We start from the raw sequence: 23,225 nt of genomic DNA, 5'->3' as shown, positions 1-23,225 counted from the left end.
AGAATACATTGGCCCCGCCGAGGCTTTTTATAACTTCTGTATTCAGAAAAAAATCTTTTAGAATAAACTATTATATTAATGTTCCGACTTTTCGGAAGAGATAAAATTGTTTTACTGAAATACGCTCGAATTTGGTTATAAATATTTCCTTATTCTCTACATCACTGTGCATAGACCTCTGTTATTACAAATATTGGTTTCATGGCTCATATATCTGAGAAATCATTTTTATGTACTCAGTAATCTGTTTCCCATATTAGTTGCAAGAAACTCATCACCATAGCTTGGGATTCGAACCCATGACCCTAAACCATGGAGTTAATAGGTGTACGTAGTACATATTAACTCCATGCCCCAAACACATTGAGTTAGAGGTAGGTTATCTTTCTATCCAAAGCAAAAATCCTTAATCTGGCCAGATAGAAAATATAAAACAACTATTAAAAATTCAAACTAGAATTCATATGGACATGCAAAAGGGAACTAAGCTACTGGTATTATTTTATATTTACGGGTAGTTGAAAAAAATAAAAAGTGTAATACAGGGAACCTGGTGAAGTCCCGCCTTCTTCGCGCGCCATCTTGCGGCGATCGTGGGCGCGCGTCGGACGCCATGTGAGGTCACGTGACGCCGCGCATAATGCGCGCTCCACTACGACACTGCAACAAACATTTTATATAGCCAAATAGAAACCAGCAAAGAAATATTTCATCTCTTGTACCAATGCTTGTACAATTCTAGTTTGGCAGTCAATGGTTGTTTTTCCAAAGTGCCTCCTGCCTAATACAATCATTAAATAGTGATAAAAAAAGTATTTATCAACTTTCAGTAAAGCTAACAACTTGGCAACATGGTAGAAACAAAATAAGCTCAATTACCTATAACAAAAGTTTCATTTTCTAACCCTATCGAAGATCTAATGTTAAACCATAAAAGTAGTTTATGTAACTAAAATCCATAAAGCAAGCAAATACACGTAGGTACAGCGCTTATAGCAAATATTATCAATATCTATGAATATTTAATTTATTATGATTTATTCAAGAACTAAACAAACTAATTGAAAAATAAAATTACATACAAATTAAACGAATTTTCTATTTTAGCGTACAGTAAGGCCATCTATCGGCGAAAGTAGGAATCACTTAGGCGGGCGGTTTGCTTTGGGCGGGTAAAAGATTGATAGAAATGCTCTATTAGTAGTTTCTAAATTTATCGATAGAGGTCACGCGGATGCGGCCATGAGATTTCTTGTTTCGTAAGAGACCTAAGCAGTATTGATAAATCACTTTTAAGAAAAAACTCAAGAGCCATTTAATTTAATGAACTATGTAATAAACAATCGGGTTGCGAGTGCCTAAATTGCTCACCCAAAAATCTGATGTGTTTGTATAAGCCGACCTTTCTCAGGATAACAAACGTGTCATGTTAAAAAGATAATTAATAAAAAAAAACATAATAACTGCACATTGTAGCCAGTGTAACTACTGGACATAATAAGATTTAAAATCTTATCTCAGGATAGCGAGCCCAGTGGAATACTAAACAATGCTTTGTGATTCACGGTATTGGATGGTGTTTCTACTGTTTATGGGCGGTCGTATCGCTTACCATGAAGCGAACGATAAGCTCGTCTCGTCATTTAAACAATAAAAAAACAAGATTTTACTTAAGGTAGTGTTAATATGGGTTTAAAACTGACTATCTTAAGATTGACTTAATTTAACAGCGTCTCAGCTGATATCGAACTTCAGAGCTAAACTTTGTTGCTAATACAGCCCCTAGAAACTTCTTTTCAATATCAATAATTCCCTATTCAAGAAAAATTTATATCTAATGTTAAACATAAGTAAAATTAACATAGGATCTTGAAATGAAATAAAGCAAAATTTAAAAATTATGTAAATCATTAAGCAGTCGTCATGTCGTTCGTGACTAAGTCTATGTACTCTTCCATTGATGATACGTCAACACTAACATATAAGTGATGAATAATACGTCAAAACTAACACATAGGTATTAATTGATTCAAAATAACTCTAATTACCTATAATAAAGTGAAGTATAAATATAATAATATTTTTAACACTACAATAATTTGACTAAATGACGTTCATTTTAAAAATAAACCGTGTCTAGACAAATGTGTGTACCCAGAGACTTAAAACAATATAGAGCGGGCATCGGGACCAAATTTGAGCTCCAAAAGTTATTTCCAATTTTATTGGTAATAAGTCGTTGTCTTATTTCAAATGTACGTGTGACAAGATGTCACAGCGTCCTTAGAGAATTAATACAAAATTAATAGATTTAAAGAAAATATGCTAATTAAAAATGCACTATATACGATATGGAAAAAATGTAACTTATTTTACATTGGTGTTTTACTATTATACGGCGAATTGATTTCCGTAAAAATCAATTTGTGTGTCCCCTCTATATAATCTTAGAACTTTTTGTGTAAACCGCTTTCAAATATGGGATAATAAGTAACCAAGACACCGTAGGAGTATGACAGGTCGCACTCTTGATGTTCTTATTTGGTTTGCGATTTTTTTAAGTTGCTATAAAATTGAACTTATTAAAGATAGATCAAAACTGAAACCTATAACATGAAAAAAAGGTTCGCAACAATTTTGGAATAGGTCATTATTTTATTAAGAGTGCGAGGTTTGTAATACCCATAAGATTTTAGCTTAGTTCTATCTTAGGTAATGCATTCTGTTTTTGAGTCATACATTTTTTAAGAAGTCAGAGTCATTTTGGTGTTGCGTTCATAAATTAAACCATATACTTATCTTCTTGAAAATAATACTCAACAATCGGTTATTCGAACCGTAGTTGTACAAAAGTAAGTATATGTTTCGAACAAAATAAATGTCAATAAAAAGTACTTTTATCTCAGAAAATTCTTTCACGCGGGCAAAGACGCGAGCGAAAGCTAGTCCAATATCTCGACTTCTAACGAATCAATCAAAATAGATCCAAAATCCAATTCTAAGGAAATAACTTCCTCTAAAAATAAAACCAGAGAAACTTCGACTCTCCTGACAAACCTAGGAAATAAATTTTAGGTAAGTAATAAATAAGGCAAACCAAGGATAGAGGAAGACATTAATGTATTTATATGGATATTAACGTTTACTTTAAATTAACTTACTTTGTAAACGCCATTATCGCTTTAAATTTAATATATCTGTACAATGTTTCAGAAATGTAATTATTATTGTACGACTCTGACAACTTGAATTGTGATTATTGGCTTGTATACATTGTTATTTATTAAGTTTAAAATAATACTTATTAAATCAACGTAGGTCCTTTAGTTGGAGTTGTTTCAAAATTTGTAAGGATCTGAACATGGTGTTTCCATAACTGGAGACACGACAGGAAAATGATATGATAACGTATAAAAATCCGTTTTCGACAACCATTCTCCAGCAATTAGGAGCCGTTCAAGTATTACGTAACGTAATTTGGGGGGAGGGGGGGCTTGTATAATGTTACGATGTGTTACTGGGACGGAAGGGTGGTTTCGAACAAAGCGTTATGTAACATTGTTTTTTTTAAACATTAACAAATATATTTTAGCGACTTTCCAGTATTTTACGTAAACTTTGTGAATATTAGAAAAAAATTACTTTAGAGTTACATGACTTTTGGAGGGGGTGGAAAATTACAGGAAAATGTTACGTTGTGTTACATAGGAGGGTAGGGGGTTCAAAAATCTTAAAAAATTGCGTTACGTAATACTTGAACGGCCCCTTAGATAATATTATTAAAAAAAAACCGATAACGATATAATATTAATAGCTACATTTTCTATTACTAATAATTTATACCAAACTATAATAATGAAGAAAGAGAAAAAAAGAAGACAAAGTGACAAAGAAGAGGCCTATACTCAGCAATGGAAACATGGGCTGATTAGATAGATATAACAATGGGATTATGGTACCAACAATAATCGTACAAATTAATTACAAAGTTCATTATAAGTTTCAATGATCTAGTACAGAGTAGGCCGTCGCGATGGCCTTGCGATGCGGTCTAACCGCGAACCACAATTATGTAACTCGTGAACTAAACATGTTCTGAGTGAATTGTACATATTGAAGGAATAGTGTACTGCTAAGTGCCCTATTGATAGCGGCGATAGCCTAGTTGGGTGTGGAACGGACTGCCAAGACGAATGTCCGCAGGTTCAAATCCCAAGTTTGTTTAAGATAGTAAAATATTTTTGTTTACTAATAGGAAGCTAATCGTAGGAAGTCTCGAGTGCTATAGGTTATTTTATATTCCAGGCAAATAATTACATCGGAATTACGTTTTCACGCGGACGGAGCGGTATGCAAAAGCTAGTATTATAGCATAATCATTGATATCTCATCCTCTCTCAGTGGCCGTCCTGAGCCGAGACCGTGACGAGAGGGGCGCTCTCAATATGGTTACTTAAGGGCTGATAGTTCCTGAAGCACTCACCCGCAAGACCGGTGTGTTTGTATAAGCAGGCCCCGCCAGGCTAACAAACGTAAGACAAGTAAAAAAAAGTATTATACAGTACGTAGTACTATTCTGAATTCTGTGATGGAATTAAAGTTCTGTATAATTGATAACGGACTCGACATGGTCTCATAATCTATATATATAAAAATTAATCCCTATTTCCCTTGGTCACGCCATCACGCGTGAACGGCTGGACCGATTTCACTATTAATTATCGATATTTGATTGATTATTGAATGATTATTTTTTGTTGTATTTGTTATAGTCAGGAGAAGGTTCTTATGAAAGAAAAAATAAAAAAATTGCACGGATAGTTAGAAAATTTAAGATAACTTAACGATAATATTAATTTATATATAACCGTCAATTGTTTGAAATAACTGTCAACAATTGACAGAATGCGCGCTGCATATTCATAGTTAAGACGGGATGTCTGTCGGATCAACTAGTAACTAAATATTTTAAAACTGAAAATAAAACTTTCATCAAAGCATAAATTCCGCAATTAATAAAATTAATCCTTATAGTTGAAATCCTTTGAGGTTTCACGAACTATTCTCACATAAAAGGAGGAAGATGTCTGTGGAGAAAATCCTTTGTGCTATGGGAGATGAGTGATTTATCGTGTGGGGTTCTGTATGAAAATATAAAATCCATTTTAAACGCACATTGAAGAACAAACGCGCTATATTAACTGTAAAGATTTGGATGTTGGACTTAACCCGGCGAGCGTGTGGCGGGGTATGTCATACCCCCCATGTTAATTACTGGCGTATTTTTTTGTGCCTGACTTTCAAACTTATAGTCTCTTTGAGTAGCTGGAGTTACAGGGTTGTGGAAGGTAATAGTGGGGTGATCACAGTGTCGCGGCAACCTGCATTCGAGTTACACGCTTGCAAACTGAGTTCGGGTACGTGATACCCCGCCTCATAGCTGGTGTGACAAAAATAAAATTGCTTTTTCTGCTATTTTAACTTATTTTCTTTGTTTAATTGTAGATTTTAATAGAAAATGGATGTTGAAAATAGAAAAAAACAACTTCGGTCCATGATAGAAGATGTACTTACTAGAACAGGGTTTCGCAAACTTTTATTTAGTGCGGACCGCTAATGCCACCTTATGCGACCTTCTTTGCGACCAAAGTCGTAATGTTTGGGTTGATGTTGTTCAGTTGGATTCTAAAATTTGTTTTTACTAGCAGTTTACTTCTGTATTTATTTTTAGATATACAAGAGTGCAAAAGCGTGCACTTTATAGTTTTTCTTTTAACTTTTATTTTACTTGCGGATCCCCTGAGAGGGGCCCACGGGTCCCCAGGGGTCCTATGTTTCGTGAAAATCAGGGCAAAGACACTAAATGGACCGATTTCATCCGTAACTTAGGCTTGGCTTTAGTTTACGAACACCTGAAGATGTGAAATGACAAAAAATATATATTCCGATTTATATATGTCAGAGAATTTTTTCCCAGATCAACGAATCATTTTCATCGACTCAAAATGTTCCTAGTCATTTTATTAGATGTAGAGATTACCCCAACAAAAATAATCATAAGACAAAATACTCATGAACAAGCTGAGGAAAGGCTATTAGTGTGGAGCATGCAACGTTTTTTTGCAAAAACTGCACAGATTTTATCTCCAGTTCCTAAGATGTTCCTAAATTTTTTTGGTGATTTTTTTTTAGTTTATAAAGAAAATTATTTCATATTCTATCATACGATTAAGTTTTTTCATCATAAAACTGGTTTTACTTTAGTTCCTTTTAGTTTTTAAGAGACTGAAAGTGTTTGTTTGAAATTCAAAGTGACTTATTTCCATCGAGGTAAAAAAATAAAATTGTTAAAATGGCGCGATTGTTTTATTTCCAATGCGTTATAATGGTATTGTCTTATTATACCAAAAAATAAATAGTATAATATTTCTTCAGAAACAAGTTTTATAGCCAATTTTTTTAAGGGGTATGTCATACCCTGCCTCATACTCCTTGTTACATTTTTTCACCACACGCTCGCCGGGTTAAATGCTAAAACTGAACGGATTTGGATTAAATTTGATATTCAGACTATGTCCCGGATTAAAACGGCTCTTTTACCCGTAAAGTACCCAGCTATCTTAAAATATCCCAAAAATGTGACTCCTAAATCGATGATTAATTTTGATGTCTATGATTGGTTGGGAGACCAATCATAGACATCAATAGTGGTGGTAGGTCTCTCATATATAAGAATGTCTATTTCTGCCGCCAACCAGCAGTGTGTAGTCACTGTTGTATTCCGGTTTGAAGGACATTGTAGCCAGTGTAACTACTGGACATAATAAGACTTAACATCTCATATCTCAGAATGACGAGCGTAGTGGAATTCCAAACAATACTATGGTATACTAATTTAAGGTGTTTCTACGGTTTATAGACGAATGGCAAGCACATTTCATCATTCAAAGCATTAAATAAAGTGTTAGTCTAACCAACCCCAATAAAAGGGCTCGAAGTAATTTTTGCCACATTCTTACAACAGTATGAGTTTGGTTCCAGAAAGAAACAGAGCCGCCTGACATACCTCGTTCTAATAAATTCCCATAACCATAAACTAGCGTCAAACTTTACCAAACACAAAACAAGGAACTGAATATAATCCCACAATGGGATCTAATGACACAGTTACAAATGTTTATACCTATACTAATAGAAAGAGGAAAAGTTTGTAGGTTTGTATGGGTTAATCCCTGGAACTCGTGAACCGATTTTTTTTTATTGCTTTGAATGACGAGACGAGCTTACCGTTCGCCTGATGGTAAGCGACACGACCGCCCAATCCCATAAACAGTAGAAACACCATTCAACACCTTGAATTACAAAGTATTTTTTGGTATTCCACTGCGCTCGCCATCATGAGACGTGAGATGTAAAGTCTCATTATGTCCAATAGTTACACTGGCTACTTTGCAAATTCTTTCGTAAATAGGAAACTGCATCACTCCTGCGTGCTATTGGCTAGTTTATATTACATTAAAATATCATCCCGGGAAAACTTATTCACGCAGGCAGAGCCCCGGGCGCAAGCTAGTACAAAATAAACTATGCGGAACCACGAAGAATTGAAATTGTTGTCATCTCTCAACACTATGTAATGTAACGTAACGCTACTTCCGAAATGGAGCTTCGGTTTTTCAAAGGGTTTTTTGTTACGTAACACTGAAAGTATTTTAACCGTCGATATATATGAACTACGTACTAGATTTGGCATTTCAAACACTCATTGTGTACAACTGAAGTGTACTGCAATCCGGTTATGGTTGCCATTTTACTTTAAATACTCTATTAAAAGCGCTTTAGCAATGCAAGTTTAAAAATTTTGGTTAAATTTTAGTTCTAACTCCAGATTATGAACAAATAAAAACTATAGGCGTGCCTGTCTATCGGTGGAATATATATCAATGATTTTAAGAATATTAACTGAGTCATTATAGCAGCGATAGCTTAGTTGGGTGTGCAATGGCGAGATAAATGTCCACAGGTACAAATCCAAACGCACAAACTTCTGACTTTTCAAAATTATGTGTGTATTCTTTGTGAATTATCGCTTGATTCAACGGTGAAGGAAAACATCGTGAGGAAACCTGCATACCTCAGAAAATGTCTATAGGAATTTTGAGGGTGTGTGAGGTTTACCAATCCACACTACGCCAGCGTGGTGGACTAATACCTAATCTCGCTAGTAGAGGAGGCCCGTGCCCAGCAGTGGGACAGTATATAATACAGGGCTGAAATTATTAGTGAGTCTTTTTGTTTTTAATAGACGCAAATTTCAAAATAAAAGCCTTTTTAATTTTATTTCATTGAGTTATCAAATATGTATAACAAGTGGTTGTCCAGTGGTCTAAATAACCTATATATATAAAAATGAATCCCTATTTCCGTTGGTCACGCCATCACGCGTGAACGGCTGCACCGATTTAATATTTTATTTTTTTTGTTTCGGTTATTGTCAGGAGAAGGATCTTATAAACGAAAAAATTAAGGAAGTTGAGCGGAACGTTAGAAAATTTAAGAAAAGTTAATTTCAGCGATTGACAGAATGCGCGCTGCAAATTCATAGTTAAGACGGGACAATGTCTGTCGGGTCAGCTAGTTAAATATAACATATTTGTTTCATTATTATACATATTTTTTATTTTTCTGCACTTGACAATATGAATTTAATTATGCCCAAATACTCCTTCGTGCGTACGATTTACTTAAAAAATGTTTTTTTTTCTTCACGTATTAATATTTTATCTATATGAGAGTTTTCTATATATATATCTCACAAAATAAATCTGCAAAAATACATGTATTTATTATCAATGGAGGAGCTGGGATTTGAACCCAGGACTTTCAGCATGCGAAGCAGACACTCTACCACTGAGTCACACCCCCAATGCTCATAAGTGGCGAAATTAAAGACATATCCATAACAGTCGAAATCGCCTTCACTTATTTTATACTGTAGTGTACTGGCTGGTACGTTTTTCTTAATATAATGTTTTGTTTCAAAGAAATGTCAGTTTGTAAATAAATGGATTCCGAAGTACAAACTCAGAATATTATTTCCATGTTTTCTGGAATTCTACATATACTATAATACTTTTCTGCAATATTAGGATACCATGCATACCATGATAATAATACCATGCACATAAAATAACTAAAGGTGTGCAAAATTTCATTTTAACAGGTTGAATAAGTATCCCGCCCTGTGGAATGGGGGCGATTGGAGAATCCCACCACGGTATCCCCGGTCTGTCGTAAGAGGCGACTAACAGGGGCCACGAAGGGGGTCGTCGGCGGGCAGCAGGAGGCTGTCCGCCCTAGTGCATTTCTGTGCATCTTTGCACATTTGTCGGTTGACCCCCGAGATGGACGGCAGTGTGTAGTTGGCCTCATGCTGCCGTAGACGCCGAGGGCGTCCTACGGTGCGCTTGGGCTTCTGATTGACCATTGACATTTAATTAATAAGTTAATTGATTTTTCATTTAATTAATAATGCATAATTGATAGACGACCTCTGGCGTTATGGGTCAGATATGATATGATAGATCGTAAATATATCATTATAATCCTAGGAACAAAGATTAAAGGGTTATATAACAAAAATTAATTAAAGTCATTTTGGTATACTATAAAAGCTGTTTGTGAAATGTTAAATAGTTCATAATAATATCAACCAGCAGATACGGTAACAAAAATATAATGTTTGATGGTACGCAATTATACAATAGTCTTCCAAACATAAATCAATGGAGATATTTAGAACAAGGCTAAGAAAATTTGTAAGGGAAGAAATATTAAATACATGTAAAGATTAAGAGCTTACCATAGTTTTTATAACTTTAATTTACTAACACTCATTGTAAGTGGACATCTTGTCTTTAATGAATAAAATAAGTTCTCTAAACCCACTTTTTTATTGCAAGTAAACTCTTGCTTAATAATAGATAATACGACCTACCATAAACAGTAGCAACACTATACAGAACTGAATAAGAAAGTATTGCGTAGCTTCTATTGCACTCGTCACTCTTAGACATATTAAGATGTTTCCTCACAGAACGCCCACTAATTACGCGGAGCTGGCTACAATGTTCTTCAAGCTGGAATACAATAGTACATGTATACTGCTGCTTGGCAGTACAAATAGACAGTGGTACTTACCCACACGTACCCTCATACAAGAGAGCTATTAGCAATACCTTTACTAAGCATCATTCATCGCCATTTTCTAATAGTACAAAGATACAACTAAAAATAATACCTCATACTCTATAAATACAGTACATAATTCGTTTCATATCGTCGGCTAAGTTTATTTACATTATTTATCGAGTGTTTACATTGAAATATTTAGATTGCACATGCGCGCTATTATTTACCGCCTTATGAAAATAATTTCAAATGAATATTATACTCCTGCGCATTAGTTTTAACTGGTATAGAATACTGTTTTTTCGTTTTGTTTTTTGTTTAAACGAGCAAATTGCCTCCTCTGCACTTGATAGGAGATAGAATAGGGTATGGGGTGTTGAATTTGAGATAAAACGACACAAATATGCCAGCCTTTTTGAAACTGTATATACTGGCTGATCTGGGACCGGGATACATATGGATCAGTGATGGGATTTACACATTATCAGTCTTATTTATAAAAAAATCGTAAAGCTATGCTTAGTTAAAACACAAATTTACTCGATCAGCTGTAAGTCAAAACCCGCCATCTTGCCTCTTAAGGTTTAAACTAGGAAACGGGTGATCTTTTTGACAGCTATTTAAGCAATTCCTAACCACCTCTTAACGCTAAAACAAGTTTATAAGACTGTATGTGCCGTGGACGCCATCCAAGCGGATTCAAATATTCTACTAGCAGCGTGCTTTATGTGTATTTCATGGCTTTGTTTGCTCAGTATCTCAAAGTCTAGAACTATCCTTAAAGAAAACAGACATACCTCTTATTGCATAGAAATAAATTTAGGTGATAAATAGAATACGCAGCTTTCTCCACAAAAAGGGGTGTTTAGCTGATGGTGTGGTATTCTCAAAGATGTATTTGTTATGTCAGTATTTTTTATGCTTCGGTAGCGTCTTTGTATTGCGTGCGCGGTACAACACCGCTCTGAAGTCCTAGGTTCAAATCCCGGGTCGGGCAATCATATTAGATTCTTCCCCTCAGCATCAGCCCAAAATTGGAATTTTGCGCCCGATATAGCGATAGACTCGCGCCATATATCACGGGACACAGCACACTTGGAAAAAGAGAGTGCCCGAGCTGCGCCATTGCCTGCCCCTTAGAGGATAAAACTGTTCTTGTCAAAATATCCGCACTAATTAACCCATAATATTTATATTTTTAATACTTTTAAAATAAGAATCATTATCGTAGATCAACACAATCCTTAGCCTCTTCCTTTATAACTTCTCTTTATGCGTCCGTAGTGAAAATAGAGTAAGCACCTCCCAAAAAAGGTCGGTACGCAAACATCATACTTTGTTCAGTTTTATTTTCGGCGCATAGTATACTCGCTCGAATTCTAATATTACTCTCGTAACTCGTGGGCGGCGATGCATTGCTTTTCTTTTTAAACACGATTATAAAAAGAAAATTCGGGGCGTTCGAAATCGGACCTATTTGATTAGCGTTAAAGTTGAATTTGGTTTATGTCAATAAAGTCCACCGACCTAGTAAAGCTTTAGTTCGTAAGTTTTTTGATATAAATCAGGTTGTAATAGTTGATATTGGCGTATTTTTGTAATGATGAAGAATACATTAAATACAAAAGAACTAGTATTTTATGGGTTTTTTTTGTTTAGTCTAGTATTTTTTATTTAAGAGTGCCTTTTATTAAAAGAAATCTTATCAAAAGAATTTTAAAATCATAATTTAATATTCGCATAGTAGCTATGAAAGCTGTGTAAAATATTCTGACGAACGTTTAAATTCATAGTGTAAACAAACCTTTATGTTACGTAATAAACAATTGTAAAAAATATTATCTATCAGGTTTTTTTAACATTATTTTACGACAAGTTTTTATTATGCCAAATATAAATTCACTTACTCTATTTTTATTACCATTACTGGACGAAATCGTTAAATAAAAATGCCAAACGCAGACTGACGATTATAATCGGTCACCGATTTTACAATAATTTAAATGACTGCCTCGGTGGCGTAGTTGTACTGCATGCGCGGTACGGCAGCGCTCTGAGGTCCTGGGTTCGAATCCCAGGTCGGGCAAAGTGATATTTGGGTTTTTCTGCTCAGTATCAGCCCGGAGTCTGGAATTTGTGCCCGATATGGCGATAGGCTCGCCCCCTATTACATCATGGGACGGAACACAATTGGCGAAAAGTGGGTGCCATGGTTGCGCCTCTGCATACCCCTTCGGGGATAAAATGCGTGATGTTGTGTGTGTGTGTGTAAATGAAATCTTTTATATTATCTTAGATGGATAAGCGAATTCTACTAAACTTTAAATGTAAAATATTAAAAACAATAACGTCATCTATTTCCTTTATCGAAAAGAGTTCTATTTTCAAAAAAGGTATTCATTCTTCCGTAAAAATGTTTTTAATACGATCTATCTTATTTCTACGGTAACTAATCCTCTGCGTTTATACATTTTCCACTTACATGATATCTCATAATTCAGACAGTATTTCTTTCTGTTAGGAATGCTGTACGCCCATAATATTTCCTTTTGATATCTGTTGTAGGATCGTGTAATGACGGTCGTTTGCGTTCCCCGAAAAGGAACTTTAAAACCTAAATCTTAAAATTGATTTAGCATAATTTTTAGTGACTTCTTTGATATTAAGTTATAAGCACATAACAATAATAACAAGAATTATTGTACACTTGTATACTTACAGATAAATTAATAACTTTATTAAAATAGAGGTAAGATTTTATTAAATGAAAACTATTTTACGGATTTTGTCGCGGTTTTTATATTAAAATTTTCTCCCGACGTTTTGAAGATTTTGCATCCTTCGTGGTCACGCCTCATAGGTTTTATTTTAATGTCTAACATTCGCGTAAACATAAGAAATTATTAGAGCTTTTGTACTGATTTTTGTTCATTATTCTGGAGTATAAACCTAATAAGTGTTTTGTGTAACATTCATTTACCAAACATTATTTTTATGTACCTATAACCCAAATTAAACACGATCCGCTTATGTTTACCATTTGGAAAGTAAACAAAACTGTTCTCAAATTAAGATCCAATCCAGAATGTTCTAACATTATTTTTTCGCGGAACAACTACTGAAATAAGAACGCGAAAACATTTTAAAATACAGAACTAACGTGGTATTTTTTCCTCCTTTAACTGAACATTTGCACGCGGCTTTACGCGTCTTAGACCCGCATAAATAGATACCACTTAAGTACGCTCTCAAGTGCGATATTAGCTGAAACGCTGTCAAATTAAAGTCAGCATCTTAAGATCTTCATTATTTATTAGTATAGTATATTATTTAATAATCGCTTTTCATATCAAACAACGACTCATTACTAATTGGTAATAACTTTTAGAAAGTAAATTTGGTGCTGTTTAATGTCTTTGGATACTTAAGGAGTAAATCAAACCAAAAAAAAAAAAATGTCTTTGGATATAAATCATGTCAAATTATATCTTAAGTCACAGCATATGACTATTTTTGACAGCTCAGGTTTGTGTATTAAAGGACGCTGACTCAGCTGAGTACCAGCTCCGTAATTACAACTTAAGCTTTGTATAGATCCTGTGGGATAAAATATATCACTCAACTAGCATTAACTATCCTAAAAGGACAAAAATCATTTTATCCAGTTTAAAATATTAGTAAGGCTAACAGTGATAGTGTGGAAAGTTACCATTCATTTAGATATGGTGAACAAGTGCGACTTCTTTCATACTCTACAGATAATACATCTCTTAAAATACTGTACAATCTAAATAATCATAAACGATAGTTTAGTCGTAGTAGACTTTTATTAACGACATCTAGCGGCACACGCGTGAACTACTTTTCGGCGACATTCAATACTAACTGCCTCGGTGGCGAGCTATATTACGGTATGAATGCAGTGCAGAGATTTCGCGGGCAATCCCCAGGTTGGGCAAAGTGATATGGGGTTTTTCTAATCAGTATCAGCTTAGAATGTAGAATTTGTGACAGATATGACGATCATCGCCCCCTCATCATGGGACAGAAGACATGTGTATAGTATGTGGTATATTTTGCATATAAATAATTAATACAGCTTTTTATAAAACCCTTTTTTAAAAGTTATCCGAAATTTACAGACAGCAATGCCAACAAAACTACTAAGGAGTAATTTATGCGTATACCTATAGTATGTTCTAATGTATATGTATGTGCATCTTTTACACCTCTGCCTACCCCTTCGGGGATAAAAGGCGTGACTGTGTTCAATACTAATTATGATATATCGCATAATCAAATGCACGATTAACTGTCCAACTACCCACTATTGACAACGACCGTTTTATTGTTTTACTATAACTTTCAAGATTAATGATATTTTTGGCAGCCATCCCATTCTCGCCCACTGGCTGTCACATAACCAGTATACAGAGACCTGTGATTTGTAGCCTCATTAATGGGAACACGGATCAGTTAAAATTTGATGTTACCCGCGATAAAATTGTGAATTATGTTTCGGTCTACTTTTGAGACGACACTTTCTTGATTATTATATCTATATATTTGTATGTTAAAGAATACCGGTATTTGTGAAATATTTCACGGCACAAGTTATTGTATTGGAAATTATGTATATTATTTATAAAAATATATTTAAGTCGAATCATTGATATTTCTTATGCAAGTAATCTTGTATGAGTGATTTGTTTTTGAATAAAATACTCGGAATGTATAAAGATATTCGTAAAAAGAAATGAGATCGAATGGCAAAAGAAAAATGAGAGGTCATTAATCAGGAGGCACATACGTTTATAAATAAATGACATCAAATCCATTACACAACACGAATTCTATCAACAAAATCAGAGAATATTTTGGATTGGCGCCAAAATGAAATGATTATTGACGGCGAATGGGCAACATTACGTGCGACAATGACACGTGACGTCACACCATGGGTATTACGTCATTGGGTCTATTTTGAAACGCTGACGGAGTTGTAGCCGAGCTGTCTAGCGATATCTATATTTCTTGTTATAGTACTTAGTAAAAAGCAATTTGTGGCCTTTCATACGGTCAGGGGATAAGTTATTATTAAGATCTTTTTATATAATTATACGTAAATTTACTGCTATATATACAAATAAATACCTATAATATTCACGGGGTAAGCAGAAGTGCAACTCTTTTTTTTATATTTATATATTATTTTGTAAAGCTTATTATTTGTTTCATATAACACAAGTATTGATCTACACAAAATTTTGCTTTTTGATTTGCGGAAGATGATGTTTATTCCCTAAACTTAAAGTCGAAATCATTTTGAATAATAACAAGATTATTTACAGAAAAAAAATGCATATTTTCGAAATTCACACCAATTAATTAAAAACTAACACATTTAAGCCAAGGATTATGTCAATAAATATAATTTAAATTGTTTTAACTAATCGATTGTGCTCTCGCACTCGATAATTATTCATATAATATCGATTACAGATAATTTGTCAAAAATAATGTGAGCATTATGTTAAATTATGTCTTGTTTAGCGCGTCAAATGGCAGATATAGTGTTTTAAAATTCAATTTTTAATACTTATACGATACTAATGACCACAAATTTGTTGATTTGAATATTATGCAGTTGGTACGCACCATAAATTAAGAAGCGCACCTTTAACCTTTCTAATGTTGTTTTAGAATAATAAAACATCTGTGTGTTTTACGAAAATTAAATACAGATTAAAGTTTTGTTAAAGAATTTTGAGAGTTTGAACGAGTAATTAGAACCAAGTACCGACTCTAAATATTCTAAACACTGAAATGATCAATTAGTGTTACGAATAAAGAGGAATTAAGAACAATATTTGACAGATTTTGTTACCATCAAGAAGCAAACACATGTCCAGCTTTAATACCCGAACGGGTAGGCAGACATGCAAGACTACCCACTTTTCGTGGCGTGTGTTCTGTCCCATAACGTGATAGAGAGCGAGCCTATCATCATATTCGGGTACAACTAGACTCCAACAAATACTCAGTACAAAATCCCAATATTACTTTGTCCGAACTCCAGTCCGGATTCTTGCTAAAACTTTGTTTAAAATACCTTTTTTATTTCTCTAGATGACTACCAGTCTATTAAGCGAAATTAAGCAATTTATTTAACACAAGCTTTTGCCTGCGACACTGCTGGCGTGAGTTTTTCTAGGGTCATATTTTCCAGGGATAAATAGTACTTTAAAGACTATAGTACTCAGGAGTAATGTAGCTTCTTGCTAGACAAAAATCGGTTTAGTAGTTAATGCGATTAACGCGTTCAAACAAATTCGTTAGCTTTCTAGCTTTGTACAGAAGAATAGATAAGTTAATACAACTTTACCGCGAACGGAATAACAGATACAATATAACAAAAGGACTTTAACTGAATGACCAAGAAGCTCATAGACATAGCTCATTAACAAATCACTGGCACACTATTACAAGGTTCTATGTTATATATGTTGTTGAGTAAATCGAATTATATATATCAGATGATTAAATTTTTTTTCAGTGAAAAATTCGAATAGTCCCGAAAGCCTCCATTTTACAATTATAGGTACATGTTTTTAATTTTTTTCGCTGTTAGTGCTCCGATATAAAAATCCAAAAAATAGTTTATTGTCTAACATTCGCGTAAACGTAAGAAATCATTGGAATTATAGTCTTTTAAAATTTATACCAACATGAAATTTTTATTCCATTTTAAATATGTAAAAATTAACATACAACTTTGTCATAGTGATCCAGCGAAATGAGGTCCCTTTAAACATTTTCCTCATCGGACCTCACCGGTAGCCGTCTGTCACATATGGCATTATCGCGATCAAAACAAAATGATTGCATTTTTTATATCACTAGTAAATGAGAACAGTGCAGCGAGTGTTAAAAGTTTGGCATTTTTGCTTTCGGCGTAACTAAGGGAGAATACAGGAAAGTATATGAAGCAATAACATTAACATATTGATTGGACTATTATCCTATTTTTTTTTATTGTATAATTGTAACATATGTTTATATTGTAACATTGACTTTTCGAACAAGCTACCCCTCAGTCCGCACCGTGACAAAAATTGCAGTCTTGGAAACGTTAAGGCGATACCTCAAGGTCCATTTTCATACATTTTGTTTCACCTTTAATTTAATATGACGAAATTTTAAAGGCCGAAATATCCATGATTATTAATTATTTTTACGTTTTTCTTTCAACTGCGAGAACTAATCACTAACTAGACGTGAATTTAAATTCTTTACTTGCCAATACTTGTTTAGTTACCCAGATTAAAGGTGAAACAAAATGTATGAAAATGGACCTTGAGGTATCGCCTTAAGAGAAAATTAAAATATAAAAAACCGCGACAAAAGCCGAAAACTAGTTTTATATCGATGTCTAACATTCGCCTAAACTTAAGAAATCACTAAGTGCTATAATAGGGTATTTGACTTTTTTTTTATAACTTTTATAAAATATTTACGTCGTATAAATTCTAAAACAAAAGAAATAATTTAAATCTGATGAAAAATCCACAGTTATAAGCCATTGCAATTTGGTAGTAGGGGTGCGTGTCAAAAAACAGAAAAGACGAAATTCTTGCATGTGACGTCAGCGGGCGTTACTATGCGTGCTAAAGAAAGAGACGGAGCGATATCCCCACTCCTCGCCCACTACTGCACGTAGCAATATTTGTAATTTGAATTACTGCCTCATTTCTCTGTTTTATCAGAAGGATTTCTTTTTTGTGCTAATTGCTGTGACATATTAAAAATGCATAAAATCAAACATAGTCAAATACTCGATTCCGAAAACAGCATTTCACAGACAGTGTTGTCCAAATGACAGTCACGTTTTAAAAAATCATAATCTTAAACTATCATTCTGTTTTAATAAAATTAATCTCTGCCTCATCGTATAAAATCTGATTATAATCTATCATTTTAGATAAAGATGTAAAAATCAGTTATCAGTGATCTAACTATACTTTCGCACAAATCTCTTAACCTACCGTTATCTACTGTATCACGGTGATGTAATTAATAACTAACAAACGACAAATTTATATTTACCGCTCACAAACTACATATTTAATCAACTTTACAACCCAATATACAATTACGGCAGCAAACCTAACTCTGTTATGCAAATTTAAATTTGCCATCATGAAAGCGTCAAATACTTTATATTCTAACGATGTAAAGTACTGTGTTTTGTTTGGTGACTGTATGTTTAATTTTGTATTTACGATTGGTCCACGGCCACGAGTTAAATGAACTTCAAACTTGACCTTTAAGTTGCGATTGCTTTGTACTTGTTTATTGACGCCTTCGAATGGTTTAGATATTGTAAAAAAGTTATTTACCTTTGTAAGGAGTTTTTCTAATTTTTCTCGGAACTTATTAGCAGTATTTTATACACGCATGCTTTTTTGCTTAGCAGGGATAGGCAGAAGTCATAGTTCATTTTTAACTTGTCGGGCTTTTAACCGTTCAAAGATAGAGCAGACCCATCGCGATATCGGGTTCAAAATCGAATTGCAGCGACTTAAATATTCTAAATAAGTACTTAAATATTCTATTTGCCCGACCCAGGAAATGTACAGCCAAATTTCTCAATCAAAGTTCTCTGCCACTAGAATCTATATCAATGAAGTAGTGAACAAATCAACTAAATATTCCTAATATTTATACACATATTTATTTATTAAAGTTGCATCAACTAAGTAACACTATTAAACTTTAACATTCGCATAGTTTACAACAGTGTTTTTTTGAACAAATGCTATTTATACAATTGTAGATGCAAACGACAATAGGGGACCGGACTCATTTTTGTTCTTTATTATTATCAAATATTTACGTTACATAAATTATAACACAGAAAGAATTATTTAAATCCGGTAAAAAATCAACGAGTTATAAGCCTTTCTATTTCGGTAGAAGGGGTAAGTAACGAGAAACAGAAAAGAGGCGCAATAACCACGTGTGACGTCATCGGGCATTACGACGCGTGCGAAAGAAAGGGATGAAGCGATATTCCCACTTCACGCCCACTTCGGCACATAGTAATATTTGAAATATGTATTACTGGCTCATGTTTTAACCAATTTCAATGCAGTTTTCGCAGGAGGGTTTCTTTTTCGTATTAATAACCATTACATATAGAATAATGTACAAAATCAAACACAGGCCGGTCCCCTATTCGAATTATAACAAAGCTATATTTATATAAGAGTGAAATTAGAAAATCTAACACTTTTTCCCCAAACTCTTTAGCAAGTCTCTTTATGTTTCCAACTAAACGAAATTAAAGTAAAATGGCGCTCTAGATTTAATGCATTACGACTGGCGAATGGGTAATATTTTTTCTTAGAACATAATAAAATACGTTGCAGTCAGCACTGAAATAGCATAAGGATAATTAAATTATAACAAAGCTAGGTTAGAGTTATCTATGCCTTATATTCTTATCCTGTAGGTTTAATTTTGTATAGCATAGTCGAAAAACTGACGGCAATTTAATAACCAGAAAGTCTAAAATACCAGATTAATCAGATATTTGATACTTTTAGAAATAAAAAGAAGTTTCATTATTGTCGGTGTGAAATGTCGTGGGCACATTCAAAAATTAAAAGAAATAAAAAAGGGGTTGTTTATCCTCTTTATATATAACGCAATAAAATGTAATTTTTGTAATTGTTCCGCCACGCTGGCCTAGTGCGGATTATCAAACTTCAAATACCCTTAAATTTCTTATAGAGAAATTCTCAAGTATACAGGTTTCCTCACGATGCTTTCCTTCACCGTTAAAGCAAGCGATAATTCACAAAGAATACACACATAAGTTTAGAAAAGTCAGAGGTGCATACTCTTAGGTTTTGAACCTGCGGATATTAGTCTCGGTAATCCGTTCCACAACCACCTTGGCTATTGCCACTTTGATATTATTATTGCGTCATAAATTATAATCAATATAAAATCTACGAAAAAAAATTAATACATCTACCTCCAAAAACAAATCCCCGGAGGCAATTGATTTTTTCCAACCATAAATTCTAGATGTATCGCAAAAAACAGAATTACATAAACTAACTGTTCATATAATTGACGATTACAGATTACAGGATTATAGTAATAACATATAATGCTAATGATATTATAGCTAATGGAATAATAAAACGATTTATAAAAAACACATGGAAGTCGGTAATTTCTTTATTGATCGCTGAGAGGTTGATAAAGTCGATTTTTATTTGACAGGGTTCTGTTAGATAATGTAAATTATTTTTGACTTTAGTTTTATATTTTTTAAGTAATCTATTCTGATACTTTAGAAGTCATAGTGTTAGGTCTAGTTAGTTATTTTAGTGGCGAAACATATTAGGTGTCCAACAACGATGGGATAGTGCGGAATCAAGAATTATTATTTTTTTTACAATATATTAAAAAAGTAAACCATATATCGTCGCTGTAGGTGGAGAACTAAATAACTCGGATTTTGGCCATTTTGGACTTTCATCACTTTTGTGTTGCCCAAAACATGGCGCATATTTTGGCCTAACAAGCATTTCATTATCTTATCCCGTTTCGAAATTATAGCTTTTTATGTTAAAAGTGGAGAAATAAATATATTTAAATAATAATATATTTTGTGGTAGAAAAAGTAAATAACTAAATAATAAAATCAATAAACTGCGACTTATAATCTGTTCAATAGTAAAGAAATTAAATAAAATGAGTTGTTCAATTCTTCCTCGAGTCTATTGTTTGTAAACAAAATTAATCAAATGCGTAGAAGAACTAAACAACTTGATTTGTTTAATTTAGACATTGAAAATCCTAATGGTATTCACTTTAATAAACTTTACAATTGTAATTATTTAACCTTATAATTACTTTACCATATGGTTTCTAGTGTGGCAAAACTAAATAACTATACGAGTTATTTAGTTTATTTCAGCAAACTTACAAAACATTGTTGTGGCAGAATTAAATAAGAAGTTTTTATTTTTTTATATTTTTATTCTTCAGGTCAGAGTTTTTTTTGTTAATGCATAATATAATAGATAATAAGACCCAAGATATATAAAAATACCGATACTAAAATTATTTATAATTTTTTAGTAATGCTTAAAAATAACGAAAAAAAAAACAGTTAATCGCGTTTATCTCGAAACTAGAAATTTTGAGTTATTTAGTTGTCCACCTACAGCGACGATATAGAGTATACCATGTAATGAAAATTTCCCATTAATTGGCATAGGGTATTTTTTTCTTACGACTCAAAATTGGTCGTAATTTCAACCTTACTCCGTACCAAATTTCATCAAAATTGGTTTAGTAGTTTACCATGAAAGCATAATAGACAACAGATTGCATTTATCATATTAGTAAGCCTTCGGCCGATAATGTTGGACAGTAACCAAATAATAATAATTTATCCAAATTATAGGTACATAATTTTCTTTAACGGTAAGGTCCACAGTAAACTGTCCTTGCAGCTATGTAAATTAATTATTTGTCTACAGTTTCTTTTTTTATCTTTACCTTAGCTAGTCGTAATTATTCGACCATATAGCTCCGTACGTCCGCTTTCATAGGTATTCACTCACTATGCATTATTTCATTTTTTTAATAGACCCGTAGCCCCTTCCTACGCAGGAACTTTGAAACTGAGAGTCAAATTATGAGAGCCACTCCGCGTCTACAGTTTAACTAAACCCAAGTACAGACAAACTCATAAACACGATTTATCAGTAAATCACAAAATACCAAACCGCTGCGGAACAAATGAATTGCAATACAAAGAACAATGGTATACGAAAGGCAACCTTCAACGGGACCCTAAAAGTTATTGCGCGCAGTCGAGTCACGAATCGGACTGGTTCCGATCACTATATAAAGCGTAGTTCACACGATCGTTTCGTCTCTAGGACCTTAATCCATACTGGGCATCCTTATGGGCACCTTTGCGTCAGGTATGGTCCAAGTCGGCCTCTCTGATTGGTTTTAGGAGAAAAGTTTACCCAAAATTATATTAACAAAATTGTGATAACTATCTTGTAGTTATGAAATATTATAAATTTGATAGTAACTGTCTGTTACACTTTTCTTTTGAACCACTGAAGCGCTGTCGGTGTAATTTGGTATGCAGATAGTTCGTGACTCTTGGAAGGACATAGGTTTTGAATCCCGAAGCCATAAGCAAAAGCAAAGGTGTCATAATTATACAATGGTTTGGTTAGTTTTGACTGCCTGGGTGACATAGCTGGAATTGTACACGGTACGAGTACGACGACCGCGCTGAGGTCCTGGATTCGAATCCCGGGTCGGCCTAAAATAATTATGACTGGGTTTTTCCATCTTAAAAATTACTCAGTCGCAGCTCGGAGTCAGGAAGATGGCGATGTAATAACCCCATGCCCCGGAAAGCGTGTAAATCCGTTGGTCCTGCGCCTGATCTCTCTCCGGTCATGTCGGACTACCGTCTCACCGGACTATGAGAGTGATGGAACAGAGAGTGCACGTGTGTATTGAACACACTTGTGCACAATATGTCTTGCGTACTTGGGTCATCTCCGTTGAGATTGGCCGCCGTGCCCGAAATTCGGATAGGAATGAAATCAATCACGACCATGGTCGCTGTCTGGGTACAAATATTCTACTACCAGCTACGTGTAAACCAAGCCTAAAACAGTGATACATCGTGCGGTATCGAACGGCGTCAATGATTCCGTACTTTCCCCCGCAAACGCCATTTGATTTCTTCCAAAGATTTATATGCTTTTAAAAGTCATAGAAAAGTCCTTAATGGACTTAATCTTAACATAATTAATCAAATTAGAAGTGAAAAATGTCGACGATTTGGAAACATACTGATAAATTAGTAACTGTCTTGATATTTTTTAAGGAATCAGGCGGTAGAGTTTTTGTTACAATTCGTGTAATGTGATAACGGATTCTCAGTATCAGCCTGGAGTCTTGCATTTGTGTATATG

The 23,225-nt window shown here is 33.9% G+C and overlaps 1 protein-coding gene and 1 non-coding gene across 3 annotated transcripts in view; both read right to left on the bottom strand.

Moving 5' to 3' along the window:
• The window catches only part of LOC115455962 (rho guanine nucleotide exchange factor 17), a 144,295-nt gene that overhangs the window by 100,114 nt on the left and 20,956 nt on the right, over nt 1-23,225 (bottom strand). The window contains exon 2 of one of the 2 annotated variants that reach the window (XM_037445871.1): nt 544-660. In XM_037445871.1, the coding sequence (XP_037301768.1) occupies nt 544-581 (38 nt within the window). In that variant the 5' untranslated portion in view covers nt 582-660. The remainder of the gene's footprint in view (nt 1-543; nt 661-23,225) is intronic. The other variant, XM_037445866.1, reaches the window with a different exon arrangement.
• On the bottom strand, nt 8,854-8,925 carry Trnaa-cgc. Its single transcript has one exon. It is a non-coding gene; the product is annotated as a tRNA-Ala (tRNA).

This window comes from Manduca sexta, chromosome 6 (genome assembly GCF_014839805.1).
Source record: "Manduca sexta isolate Smith_Timp_Sample1 chromosome 6, JHU_Msex_v1.0, whole genome shotgun sequence".
NCBI classification, from domain to species: domain Eukaryota; kingdom Metazoa; phylum Arthropoda; class Insecta; order Lepidoptera; family Sphingidae; genus Manduca; species Manduca sexta.
This window is presented reverse-complemented; position numbering and strand designations above follow the sequence as displayed.